At 38.3% G+C, this 14,060-nt stretch overlaps 1 protein-coding gene across 1 annotated transcript in view; it reads left to right on the forward strand.

Annotated features, from left to right (window-relative positions):
* LOC149289383 (ATPase family gene 2 protein homolog A-like) overlaps positions 1 to 14,060 on the forward strand; it is a 135,151-nt gene that overhangs the window by 30,239 nt on the left and 90,852 nt on the right. The window contains exon 14 of the mRNA XM_089490695.1: positions 12,694 to 12,820. Within this exon, the coding sequence (XP_089346821.1) occupies positions 12,694 to 12,820 (127 nt within the window). The remainder of the gene's footprint in view (positions 1 to 12,693; positions 12,821 to 14,060) is intronic.

Genomic DNA, 14,060 nt, shown 5'->3' on the forward strand with positions numbered 1-14,060 from the left:
TGCAGAAACACATGGGTTAAATGCAGCATCTGTTATTCTAATATTGATATGAAAAGAAAGTTGGCTGGCCTTTTAAAAGAATGTGTTAAGGAAATAGTGTCCAGCGTAGTGTGCCAGATTTCTTTCACTTTGAAATATGGAAACCTTAAGCACTGGCAAGAATGGTCTCGAACACCCGGGGCCTCAAAATGATTACACCAGGAAGCGAGGGGGGTAAAAATGTGTTTTTCAGTATACTTGGCACCAATTTACCAAGGCATGTTGTCCAGAAATTCAATTTACATTAATGCCTGAAAGCTAAAGCAAGTAAATATAATAGTGGAAAGGGGGATATTATTAAAATGACAGAGAGGCTTCACGTTTAGTTATTGGTGTAATCCTATTATAAATGTCACATAAGTGATAAAAGTATTGTTATCATCCAAATGCTGCCGGTTCATATAGTTTAAAGTCCTATTTTTATGTTGAATGCAGATTGCAGCCAATTGTAACAATCTAGCGAAGGCAGTCTTTCCCGTTAGTAAATTAGACTTCTCATTCATTTAACACCTCCCCCGTCTTCCTCCATTGACATCATGGAGCATACTATAGTACACTTCTTGCATGTGCTCACTAGAACTTCCATTCTACATAATTAAACAAGACTTGTTTTAAAGATTGCTTTAAATTAAATAAAGACATCACAAAGTATTAATTACCTCAAAAAAGAAGTAATAAAACCCCCCAAAATGGAGCTCCTTATAAATACATTACAAATAATGATACTAGAAAATTTTAATAAAACACATTGGTGTGTCAAAAACATTCAATATTTAAGTATTTTGTAACACATAGTTGATCTTCTACCTCTCCACATGCTGTGCCTTGCAAAAGGATTCACCCCCTTGGCATTTTTCCTATTTTGTTGCATTACAGCCTGGAATTAAAATGGATTTTTATTTGGATTTCACCATCTAAGTGTCACATGATCTCGGTATATATATATATATATATATATATATATATATATATATACGGAGGTCTCTAAACAGGTCAGGGACAAAGTTACCCTTACAAAAAAAATACTGCAGTTTTTCTGAAGTAATACTGCAGTTTTTTGGACATGAAAAAACTGCAGTACTGCACTTTTACTGCAGTATTACTGCACATTTACTGCACTTTTACTGCATTTGTACTACAGTTGTACGGAAGTACAAATGCAATAAAGCTACAGTACTTTGAAGTACAACTGTAAGTTTGCAGTATAAAAAAAAAGTGCAGTAAAAGTGCAGTATTGCAGTTTTTTCATGTCCAAAAAACTGCAGTATTACTTCAGAAAAAAAATCTGCAGTAATTTTTCGTAAGGGTATGGATAAGTACAGATCAAAAATATCTGAAACTTTCCAACGGTGAACCTTTAAATATATTATTAAGAAATGAAAATCATATAGCACCAATATATGTCAATAGAGGGCCCCTACCAAAACTTACTAACCAGGCAAGGAGGGCAATAATCAGATTAACCTAAGAAAACTCTGAAGTAGTTACAAAGCTCCATAGCAGAGATTGGAGTATCTCTCCATAGGACCACTTTAAGCCGTAGACTCTACAGAGCTGGCAATTACAAAAGAGTGAAAGGTTCGATAGGGGGCGCTCGTGTATTCCGCTCAATAAAAAGAAAAAGAAAAAAACAATAGTGCAGGTGTATAGGAAATTGATGTGCCCTGCGTATTGCAGATTTTGCCCTCACAGTGTTTTTGTTTAGTTCAATGCGTCGCAGGGGTACCCTCAGGGTCCACGTATGGGATATATGTCAAAGAAAGGAACAAGAGAGGAACCAATAGTGTGTATTGCATATGCCGCTAAAGGGCGCAACAAATAGAGTTGTACTTACACTAACACACGTGTAAAGATGCCCGTAGTCGCTGGTGATGTTCTGGTTGCATCCGTGTCCTCCTCTGTTTGATGGATCCAATGATCAATATTAGTGGATGTGTGGTGTGTCAAACAACCACTGTCCACATAAGCGATATGGTAAAACGTATATTTATTCCAAAAATTACAATAAACTGGATCTATGACAGATGCAGCTAAAAATTGTTTTTTTCTTTTTATTTTTATTGAGCGGAATACACGAGCGCCCCCTATCGAACCTTTTGCTGAAATTCCCCAACACCCGGAGAGTGTTGTATAAGGGCTGCAGCTGTGATTCCAGACAAAAAAGGAAAGTCATTAAGGCTAATTACTCTATTTGTTCACTACTCTATTCCTCTTACTGGTTTTCTCACTTTTTACACATATTTACAAAAGAGTGACCAGAAAAAAAGCCATAGCTTATAGAAAAAAATAAGCCAATTTGCCAAAAAGCACGATGGAGACTCCCCAAACATATGGAAGAAGGTACTCGGGGCAGACGAAATTACAATTTAGCCTTTTTTGCCGTCATTGAAGACACTATGTCTGGCGCAAACCCAATACCTCTCATGACCCTGAGAACACCATCCCCACAGTGAAGCATGGCAGTGGCAGCATCATGCTGTGTCAATGGTTTTCATCGGCAGGGACTAGGAAACTGGTCAGGATTGAAAGAATGATGGATAGCACTAAATACAGGGAAATTCTTGAGGGGAACTTGTTTCAGTCTTCAGAGATTGGAAACTGGAACTGAGGATCACCCTCCAGCAGGACAATGACCCTAAGCATACTGCTAAAGCAACACTCGAGTGATTTAATTTGAAATGTCTAAATGGCTTGGAGTGGCCTAGTCAAAGCCCTGACCTTAATGCAATTGAGAATATGTGGTATGATTTAAAGATTGCTGTACACCAGCGGAACCCATCCAACTTGAAAGAGCCGGAGCAGTTTTACAATAGATGTACTGGAAAAAAAGAAAGGGGAAACCATAATAGTGTAAAGTTCCCCTCGACCAAAAGACTTTTCTTCACATGTATAAGAGCAGGGATATACTGCACTTTTAACCTCTGGGGTTAATATATGATCAAGCTTGCTGTGATCTGTAGTCTTCATTTCTCTGACCTAACACACTCCACATATACAGTCGCGTGAAAAACAAAGTACATATCAGGACATAACAATCTGTTCTTGAGCAGGTCTAAAAATTAGGTAAATATAACCTCAGATGAGCAACACATGACATATTACACCGTGTCCAAATTTATTAAAAAATAAAGCCAAAATGAAAAAGCCATGTGTGAAAAACTAAGTACACCTTATGATTCAATAGCTTGTAGAGTCACCATTAGCAGCCATAACTTTGTATAATCTTTTTCTGTATGACTTAATCAGACTCTCACATCGTTGTGAAGGAGTTTTGGTCCACTCTTATTTACAATGTTGCTTCTTTGAAGTTTGCATACATTTGTTTATGCAAAGCTCTCTTAAGTTCCTGCCACAGCATTTCAATCGGAGTTGGGGATCTGGACTTTGATGGGCCATTGCTACACCTTGACTCTTTTCTTGTTCAGCCATTCTGTTGTAGATTTGCTGGCATGTTTAGGATTATTGTCCTGAACGAACCACAATCATTCAGTCTTTTTCTAATTGTACTGTCATGAACTGTAACATTTAGCCTGCTAACTCAAGCCTGTACGGTTTGAGTTTTTTGCAATTTCTCTGAGCCATGGTCTGATCTTGGGGTGAATTTGATCGGACGTCCACTCCTGGGAAGAGTGGCAAATGCTTTCCACTTTTGAATAATCTTTCTCACTGTAGAATGATGGACTTTAAATTGTTTGGAAATGGCCTTATAACCCTTCCCAGATCAATGGGCAGCAACAATTGCTTCTCTAAGATCATTGGCGATGTCTTTACTCTTTGGCATTGTGTTAACACACACCCGAATCCTCCAGACCAGCAAATTGCTAAAATGTTGGCTTTTATAGAGGTGGTCACACTTGCTGATGATCAATTAATCAAGTGTATTTGATTAGCAGCACATGTCTGCTACTTAGCATCTTAATTCATATGGAAGCAGTAAGCGTGTACTTAGCTTTTCACACATGACTTCTCCATGTTGGTTTTATTTTTGTTGAATAAATCATGACACAGTGTATTATGTCTTTTTTAGACCTGCTAAAGAACAGATGATTGTTATTGATATGTCCTAATATGTAAAACCATAGAATTCAAAGAGGGTGCACTCTTTCCACACGAATGTACATAAAACAGAAAAGACACCATAGTGCATACAAGTGTCATTTTAATACGCCATTAAAAATGAATGGAGGCTTACAATATTTCAATTTGGGAACTCGCAAGAAACTCACTCAAAGTGTATAGGATATAGCAGTGTTGAAACTGAAACACCTTAAAGTTTGCAATTACTGTTTTTTTTATAACTATTTTCTATTATTAACGTTATTTTTATTATATTTATGAAGCGCTCCAAATGTTTTGGGTTTTAAGAACTTCCACTGTAGTCACTGCAGCTGAGCTTCTGGCACTTAAATGCAACATCTTGGGTAACAAGTAAAGGAGTGGGCTACCCAGTCTGGTTGATGGGTGACAAGAAGCTTGAGGGGACACTGTAGCCATCATATGCACCTTAAACACATGATAGCTGACTGTTCCTTTTAGATTAATGATTCACCTCCCCCTTGCAAATGCATGGTGGGATACAGCAATATTTTCTCCCATGCACTTGCCCCATTTTCTGCCCCCAGTACGTTGGCTTTAAGGAGATGTTTTTAGCTAAACACATTTCATGTGTGCCAATGCACATGCTTGCCATACTTACCACCAGCCAATTCTAGGGATTCTAATGTGACCCCCGCCATGAAAGGGCAGAAGGTAACCCTTTTGTATTAATGCCTCTGTATGGGTATTCTTAAATAACCTTTACATGGTCACTCCTAGGTTGGTCCTCAAAAAGTAGCGATAAAAATGTTGCATCCATTTTGCATCAATCCTACCTTCTGAGGTTGTCAGTTAATGATGACATTGATATGGAGGCGAATCTAGTCCATTGGCTATCCATCAATAAAGCTTTGGAGCTGGACTGACAGGCTGGGTAGGGATATCGGCTGTCTTAGTATGATAATGAGCCTGCTTGTCTCCTGTCCATTCATATAACTATTTACAAGAAAGTCTGCAACCTAATCCTAGCTGTATTGTTAGACCCTTTACCCCAGAGACAAACACTGAGCAGGATGCGGTTCTGCCTCAAGGGGGCACTGCCATTTCCACAACATAAGGAAGCAGTTCACCGTGCCTTTTCTGCTTATATACTTCCTCTACTGTTGACTTTTGACCTAGAGGTTGGTCAATCTTGCTCCTGTTCTCCTGATTAGGTCTCAAGGGACCATCAGTGGACCCGTGTTAGAACGTTCTTTGTTTTTTTGCAGATTTTTTTTTGTTATTTTAGAAAAACGCCAAGACACTTCAAAAGCCCGCAGCTATGTGGTTAATGAGTAATTTTGATTAGGAAATGTGTAATTGTTGTTGGGATAAAACCATATATCTAATTGTGAAATACAGAAAATGTTATAATTAGAATATGAGCAAGTCATATTATACAAAAACACTTATAGTCTATGGATCAGTTAAGATCACTGAGACAAGAAATATTGTTTTCCATTTTTCCTAAGTTAACAGTTTTCTAAACAGTTTATGAACAGTCATGTATTAGTATCTTTATACTTAACATGAAAGTAACCACAAGAGGGTTTTTTTTTTTTTTGCAAAGAGGGCATTTACTGGAGAGGTGCATTATGAAGAGATATCCCGAATGAGCTTCACTTGGCCTTGTATAATGTATAACTAAATCTGTAAGATTGCCCGAAAGTATCCTTACTAATTGAACTACACATTATGCAGGGCTGGTTTATCCCTTTCTCCTGGAGAAGCTTACTGGGATTTGGGCCTTTGTAATGTATGTAGTAAATTTTGGAGAGTTTAAATCAAAACTTTCCTGCAAATTCTAACTCCTACTATTTGTATAGACAGAGTCAGTAGAGTTTGCGTGGGACAGGGTGTTTATCCTGTACATATAAGTGGACAGCCTAAAATTACATTTTTTAACAAAATTTGCCAATTTCATCAATTCGTACAAATGTGCAAAAATGAGACAGGACGCCAAGAAACAAAGCAGAGAGCTCCCGATTTTTGTTTTCATGTTGTTTTTTTCACTCTTATGCTCTCTCACACTCTCACTCCCTCTTTCATGCTCTATCACATACACTCACTGTTTCTTTTAGTGTCTCCCTACTTTCTCTGTCTAACATTTCCATGTCCCTGTCTCTTTTCCTGCATCTCCATTTCTTCTCTTGCGTCTTGTTCTTCTGTCTTCTTCCGCTTCTCCCAGTGCCTCCTTTCTTTGTCCGCTTCTCTGTGAACCATGCCTCCCGGAGCACTTCCACAAAAGGATGGAGCCTTCGGGCACACCCTCTCTACGCTGTTCCCGTGGCTCTGCCTATTTGCGGAAGTACTCAGAGAGGCCAGAATAATGCTGATAGATTTTCGGATAAAGCAAGGTGCAGCAACGCTGCTATTTCATCATGAATCTGTCTTCCGGTTCGACTTTATTTCCTTTTGGAAACAAAATTTGTTGTCACGCTCTCTCACCCAAACCCTTCGGATTTTCATCCATACCGCAGGGGCAGAAAACTAAATTCATTGTCCAAAGACGAATGAACCAAAAAATAAAACAAAATATTTTGGTCGATTTAAGTCTACTTTAGAAAAAAGAAAAAAAAAAGTGTGAAATAACTTAAAAAGTGTGACTAATGCTGGAAAGTAAGAATGCTTTCACTAATGGACATGTCCATAGTTTATTTTTTAATCATTTAACAAAATGCAAAGTGAGTGAGCAAACGAAAAATCTAAATCAAATGAATATTTGGTGTGACTACACTTTGCCTTCAAAACAGCATCAGTTCTTCTAGGTACACTTCCACAAAGTCAGAGATTTTGTATGAATATAATTAGGTATATGTTTAACCCCTTAATGACAATTGCCGGTCCTGGCACGGCACGGAAAAGCATGTGCTTTACGACAATTGACGTGCCAGGACCGGCACGTCTTTAAACGGGTGCAGAAAGCGATCTACTATCGCTTTCTGCACCCAAAAAGCGTTGCTGAATGCCTCGACCTCGAGGCATTCAGCAACGCCGCGATCGGCACGAAGGGGCCATCTCTGGCCCCTCCACGGGGCGTCAACATCCGCCATACTTTGTATGGCGGCGGACGCCCGTTTTAAAAGCGTTTAGGAGGCGATCGACGATCGCCTCCTAAACTTAAATGGTGTCGCTGGAATGCCTCGATCAGGAGGCATCCAGCGACACCAAACACTAACCTTTTGATGGGCTGTGACCGCTCCGGAGAGCGGTCACAGCCGCAGCTGCCGGCAATCTTCGCCATCAAGGAAGATGGCCGCCGTCCTGTAACAGGAACCACAAATTTTAAAAGTTCGCTAGATAGTCCAGACCATCTAGAGAACTTTGGCTCCACTTGCAGGTTGAATACAGGTACTGCATTCACCATGCAAGTCAATGGAGCCCAGCTTTCTAATCACAGTGTGATTAGTAAAAATAAATTAAAAAATAAAATAAAATTAATAATAATTAGAAAAAAATAGTAAAAAAACAGTAAAATGTAAAAATCATTTCCCACTGATGTCACTATCAGGGGAACCTCCAAGTTGAAAAAAAATGTCAAATTTTTTTTTAAAAAAAAATAAAAAAAAAATATATATATATATAAAAAATATATTTTTGTGAGCAAGTCCTAAAATTAGCATATTAGCTTAAAACAATTCTCGCATGGAAAGAGTTAAAATACTGGCATATTAAATGCCCGTGGGGTGTCTACTTTTAAAAAATGTATGATTTGATGGGGTAAATTGAATGGGCCAGGTTCAACAACGTCCCAATTAACACGGGGGGAAGGATGGCCACACATCTAATTTCCAATTAGAAAAATGCACACGTACCAAATGTGGCCTTTTAGTTCCCCCCAAAAATGACACACCCATGCATGTGGGGTATCACTGCACTCAGGAGATGTTGCTGAACACATTATGGGGTGTCGTGTGACAGCGGCATATACCAGGAGCTGTAAATTCATACATAAAGTAGGTGTGTGTGGGAAAAATACACACACAAAAATATTACTGCAAACTTTGAAAAAATGCTGGTGGTAAAATATGTGCATGCAAAGAGTTAAAATACCAGCATTTAAAATACCCTGTGGTGTCTAGTTTTGAAAAATATATGGGTTTATTGGGCACACTGAAATGGCCCGGCTCAAAGATGTACCAAATAGGGCATGGGCAGTGGATCCCCAAATGCCAAAGTTCAACATTGAAAAATGCGCATGCCCCAAATGTGGCCCTTTTGCCCCCAAACAGCCAGGCAAAATCATTCATGTGGGGTATCGCTGCGCTCAGGAGATGTTGCTGAACACATATTGGGGTGTTTTGTGATAGTGACATAAACTAGAACATTTTAATTCATACCTGAAGTAAAATGTGTATGACAAAACAAATGCAAAAAAATGACTACCATAAAGTTTGACAAAGACTGGTGGTAGATATGGTGCATGGAAAGAGTTAAAATACTAGCATTTGGAATACCCTGGGCTGTCTAGTTTTCAAAAATATATGACTTGATGGGGTAAATTGCATTGGCCGGGTTCAAAGATACCCGAAATGGCACATGGGGGGAAGAATTACCAGATTTGGAAAAAATGGCTTTGAAATAGCAAAACGCTACCTGTACTTATTGCCCCATAATGGGTAGAAAAAAGCAAAAAAACATAAAAACATTGGGTATTTCTAAACTCAGGACAAATAGTAGAATCTATTTAGCAGGTTTTTTCATTACCTTTTATAGATGAGTAAAAGATTTTTCAACTAAAAGTTAGAAACAGTCATTTTTTTCTAAATTTTTCACCATATTTTATAATTTTTTTAATAGTAAATAATATGATACAATCAAAACAATGTCATCTAAAGAAAGCCCTTCTTGTCCTGAAAAAAACAATATCTAATGTGTGTGGGTTCAGTAAACGGGAAAGAAGAAAATTACAGCTAAACACAAGCAGCGCAGAAATGTTAAAAAGGCCATTGTCACAAAGGGTACAAAAAGTAAAATCAGCCTTTGTCTCGAAGGGGTTAAACAATTATACCAAACAGGTTGAAACGCAATCATTAACGGAAACAGCTGTGTAGGAGGAATAAAACTGAGTGAGGAACAGCCAAACTCACTAACATGGTGAGGATGCTGAAAACAGTTTAATGTCAAAAGTCATACTCCATGGCAAGACTAAGCACTGGAACAAGCTCTCTCCCAGGCACAAATCCCATGACAGACAGGCGTTGCAGTACCCCAAAAAAGTGCGTCTCTGTACAATTGCGGTCAGCTTAGCTAGCACAATGCATAGGTAAAAACTACTGTATTGCACTCGGTAAAACTGTGTTATATTCTACTAATTAACACATAATCTGTCTACATTCTGTACAACTGTCCCAATCTTCTATTTGACTTCCCTGAAGGGTAAGATCTGTGAATTTATATGGGTGTACCACTGTTCTTTTTTAGATTTCTCCAATCTTACTAAATTAATTGTGACCCCTCAAAATTGTATGTTTGTATGAACATGTAGTCATCAGCTGGCAGGACACATAGATACTTGAAGTTCCAGCATCTTGGAAATCAGGCTGCTGACGCAAATATCCGGCAGGAGCAGGCTAAATCTCTCTCTATAAATATCTAGCTGCATTCCTGTACATTATCTCAGTAAGCCCACAAGCTTTGCTTTCCATAAGTTTCACACCAAGTATTGCTTTTCAAAAGTTCCTGGCACAGAAAGGACCCATCTAAACACCGGATATAAGACTCTTCATGCGTCATAGGAATTCCTAACATTTCGTTGCTTGCCTTCGTTTTCATATTTCTTTTTGTTTGTGAATTTAGTACTTGTGAAATGCGTGGGAAGCAGTAAAAAATGAGGGGTGACATCACTTGTGTATCCCTACAACAGCTGCAGCATTTTTTCTCTGTGGTGTCCGACCTTGTGTCTTAATGATTTGGGTCCCAATTTAATTGCTAACCTTTGTAGAAAGCCTGTATTTCGTATATATATATATCATTCTATTTTTTTCTCATTGTATCTAACTTGTAATAAATAATGGTAATTTGTGTTAAGTTTAATTTTAAAAACAATGTTAGTTTTGTTTAAATTGTGGGAAGAGCTTATTACAAAGAGCAGTGATTGATGTCCATTGATGTAACTTACTTTAAGGATATATTTTTGTACTTTATACTGGAATTTAAAGTCCCTTTTCACGTAGACAAAACCGTAATTGCACTCTTTATCAAGAAACAAAACCTAAGCATATCTGTACTTTTATTATTTTCTTCTGAAGGTTTAATGATGTTAAAACAACATAAAGGTTTAAGAAGATTTTTCAGTTTTTATGGCAACAATATATCTAAGTCAGCTTGTAGCATTCAAGGCAAAAATTATGAATGAGACAATTCTTTACGCGATTAAAGATTTAATTGTGTGAATTAAGCTACACCCCCCATTATCATAGTATCTTTTATGTATTTATAATGATAATCTTTGGCTCTGCTGTAGTCCTTTAAGCTCAGTTCTAATTAACTGGTTACTGTATAAACAATAGTGAGTTTTGACAAAGAAAGCAAAATTGAAATGTGAAAGGATGTGTGCATGCATCCCTAGGCAAGAAATATGTAGAGGTCTAGAGTTTATCTTCAATGTCAAAGTTCAGGCTGTCATGCGTGAGATATTTCCAAACAGTATAACTTAATCAACAGTCTAATTTATACTTGTCTAAGGAGACAGGTCCCTGGGTTTGCTTAAAGCATCATTCTTAGCCTCCTGCTAGGAGCTGCTTAGCATTCCATCCACTACTGGAATGAGAGGAGATTACAAACGCCAAAGGGCTTCCTGCCCTTCTATCGCCACTGGATCACTGTGTCACAAAACATCCTGCCTCGGCTGTGACTCTCTTGAACCAAGATGTTTGCATCAGACTTGAACCAAGTCTGATGCAAACATCTTGGATATGCCACAGCAAGCTTTCCAGATCTCCTGTCAAAAACAAAATTTAAATTCCAAAAGGGAACTCTTGGACTCAAAGACCTTACAACTATCTTGGTTCCTGTTACACAAATGTTAAACAATAGCCATGCCAACAATGGCTTTTATGTGGAGAGTTTTGTTTTTGACATGAAGTATCAATGAAACCCTTTCAGTTTTGTTATTACTTCCTATTTATTGGGGGTAGAGGATGGATAGATCTGCTTTCAAATGTTATTTCTTACTGATGGTAACTTCACTGTGATTCTTTGTTCACATTTTTTTTAAAGCAACATCTACTGCAGGCACGCAGATGAAAATTCTAAAATATGTTTTCATCTGTATGTTGATAAGCACAGTACCCCCATTTAACTCATTTTCATTATTACACAGCTCTGCTATATGTGGGTAGCAGATCCACTATATGCAAGTATTCTTTTTATTGCTTCAAATTCCTGAATGGTAATAGCCTCAACATGCATTATATTTATTATGGTTTTTATTAGTATTTAGATTTTTTGTAGCCAACTAAAATGATACTGTTTTCCTCTTCTGTGGCTGTAATGTGCAATTCTACCAATGCACACTGTTCAGACATAACATTATGGCCAGTGACAGGTGAAGTGAATAACACTGATAATCTTGTTATCATGGCACCTGTCAGTGAGTGGGATATATTAGGCAGCAAGTGAACATTTTGTCCTCAAAGTTGATGTGTTAGAAGAAGGAAAAAATGGGAAGCGTAAGGATCTGAGCGTGTTTGAGGGCCAAATTGTGATGGCTAGACAACTGGGTCAGAGCACCTCCAAAACTGCAGCTCTTGCGGTGTGTTCCCGGTCTGCAGTGGTCAATACCTATCAAAAGTGGTCTAAGGAAGGAAAAGTGGTGAGCCGGTGACAGGGTCATTGATGAACATGGGGGGCAAAAGCTGGCCAGTGTGGTGAAATCCAACAGCCGTGCTACTGTAGCTCAAATTGCTGAAAAAGTTAATGCTGACCCCTGTCCACTGCCGAAAGCGCCTACAATGGGCACATGAGCATAAGAACTGGACCACGGAGCAATGGAAGAAGGTGCCCTGTTCTGTGATGTAAAACAATCATGTTTTCTTTTACATCACATGGATGGCTAGTTGTGCGTGTGTCGCTTACCTGGAGAACGCATGGCACCAGGATGCATCCATGGAGGCCTCACCTTGCAACTTACAGGACTTAATGTATCTGCTGCTGACGTCTTTGTGCCAGATACTACAGCACACCTTCAGAGGTCTAGTGGAGTCCAAGCCTCGGCAGGTCAGGGCTGTTCTGATGGTAAAACAGGGGAACTACACAATATTGGTCATAATGTTATGGCTGATTGGTGTATGGTGATGTTATTAATTGATCCATACCATGTACAACCTAAACTGCTAGTGAATGTTCAGAAATCTCGTTTTACCTTCTCTGTTCCCAGAAAGAACACTCTCCTGCATGTTACGTCTTTGTATGCATGATAATTGAATTTTTTCCAGATTCTGTATCGCTTACAATGTAAAAATAAGAAAATAGTGTGCTACCTATAAAGAGCAAAATGAGATTCTGACCCTCACTTCTGGTAAATATAGTATTGTCATACAACTTGGAATAATGCCATGTGATGCTTATCTCCCCTAGTTCTTCTGGAGCTGGGAACGTAGCTGATCGTGTCTTAGCTCAGTTGCTAACAGAAATGGATGGTGTGGAACAGCTGAAAGATGTTGTGATTGTGGCAGCTACAAACCGCCCCGATTTAATAGACAAGGTAGGAATATGCCTTAAGTTCTAACAGCAGGTCTGGAGGACAAACCTATTTTTGTGGGATATCACCAGGCTCCATCCTCCTCCAACTTCGTAAAAAAAAAAAAAATGTTAAGGCAAAACCAACCTTTAATTCATTTTTGTTATAGCACTATGGGCTATCCAACTGCAATTTATTTTTTTCCTCTCCTTTTTTCTCACCTGGAATAGTACAAACACATACAAGCAATACGCACATATGGACAACTTAAATGTAATAACTGTGACTTGCATATAGACAAAGCTACATGGAAAATTAAAGAAAAAAAATGAAAATAGTTTCAGTGAATTAAATGAGAATACTGTATTCACAGCTTTTAAATGATTCTTTTTAAGATTTTATGTTTGGCTGTGGAATCCTTACTGTACTTTCCAGGGATTTGCTTGACTTATAGTGTCACTAATATTTATGCTAAACATACATTGGCACAATATCTTGGACATGTGAATGAGCAGGGAAAAGACATATTATTCTGAGGAGGCCATGCACTAGAAAGAGAATACGACTACATAGAATAACAATGGAAGTTCCCACTTTAACACTCTAACACTAATTAAACATCGTATTAATGAAGATCTGTAGGGATTCCTCTCAGAAGAAAACAGTGGTAAGTCAGTATTAGATAGGTGTATCACATTAATGATGTATGTATAGATCGTCTAAAAGCCTATATATATATATATCGTTACAGTGGAATTTTCATTCTATAACGATGAGTTAGAGATAAATACTTTTTCAGTTTTGATTATGTTCAAGCTCTTTCCTATTTATTCTGTCACTAACGTCACACGTGACTGTTAATTAAAACGGAAAAAAAAACACACCCAGGTACTATTGTCATTTAAAATCTGTGATATCACATTCCCCCCCCCAAAAAAAAAATTTGGGAGAAGAGCTATCCCAAAGATTCTTAAGGTTTGTTTATGGTTTCAACAATGCAAGGAATCAGCACCGACCGAACAAATACTAAAAGGACCTATGTGAAGCATAAATATGTGGCCGTATATTGCTTAGCCTGCCACTAAGTCAAAGTACCCCAAATTTGTCTAGTCCTATCTAACCCTGACATGGCTATATTGCTTACCAAGGAGCTGATTCAGCGGGGTTACACTGCCAGCAATTAATGTCCTCTCTGGACAACCATTAATGAGGTATCCATAGGGTAGGTGGGGTGCTTAACCTTCAGAGCTAGTCAGAACCTCCA

Source organism: Sceloporus occidentalis, unplaced genomic scaffold (assembly GCF_023333645.1).
Source record: "Sceloporus occidentalis isolate IW3139 unplaced genomic scaffold, rSceOcc1.0.p SCAF_46, whole genome shotgun sequence".
NCBI lineage: Eukaryota > Metazoa > Chordata > Lepidosauria > Squamata > Phrynosomatidae > Sceloporus > Sceloporus occidentalis.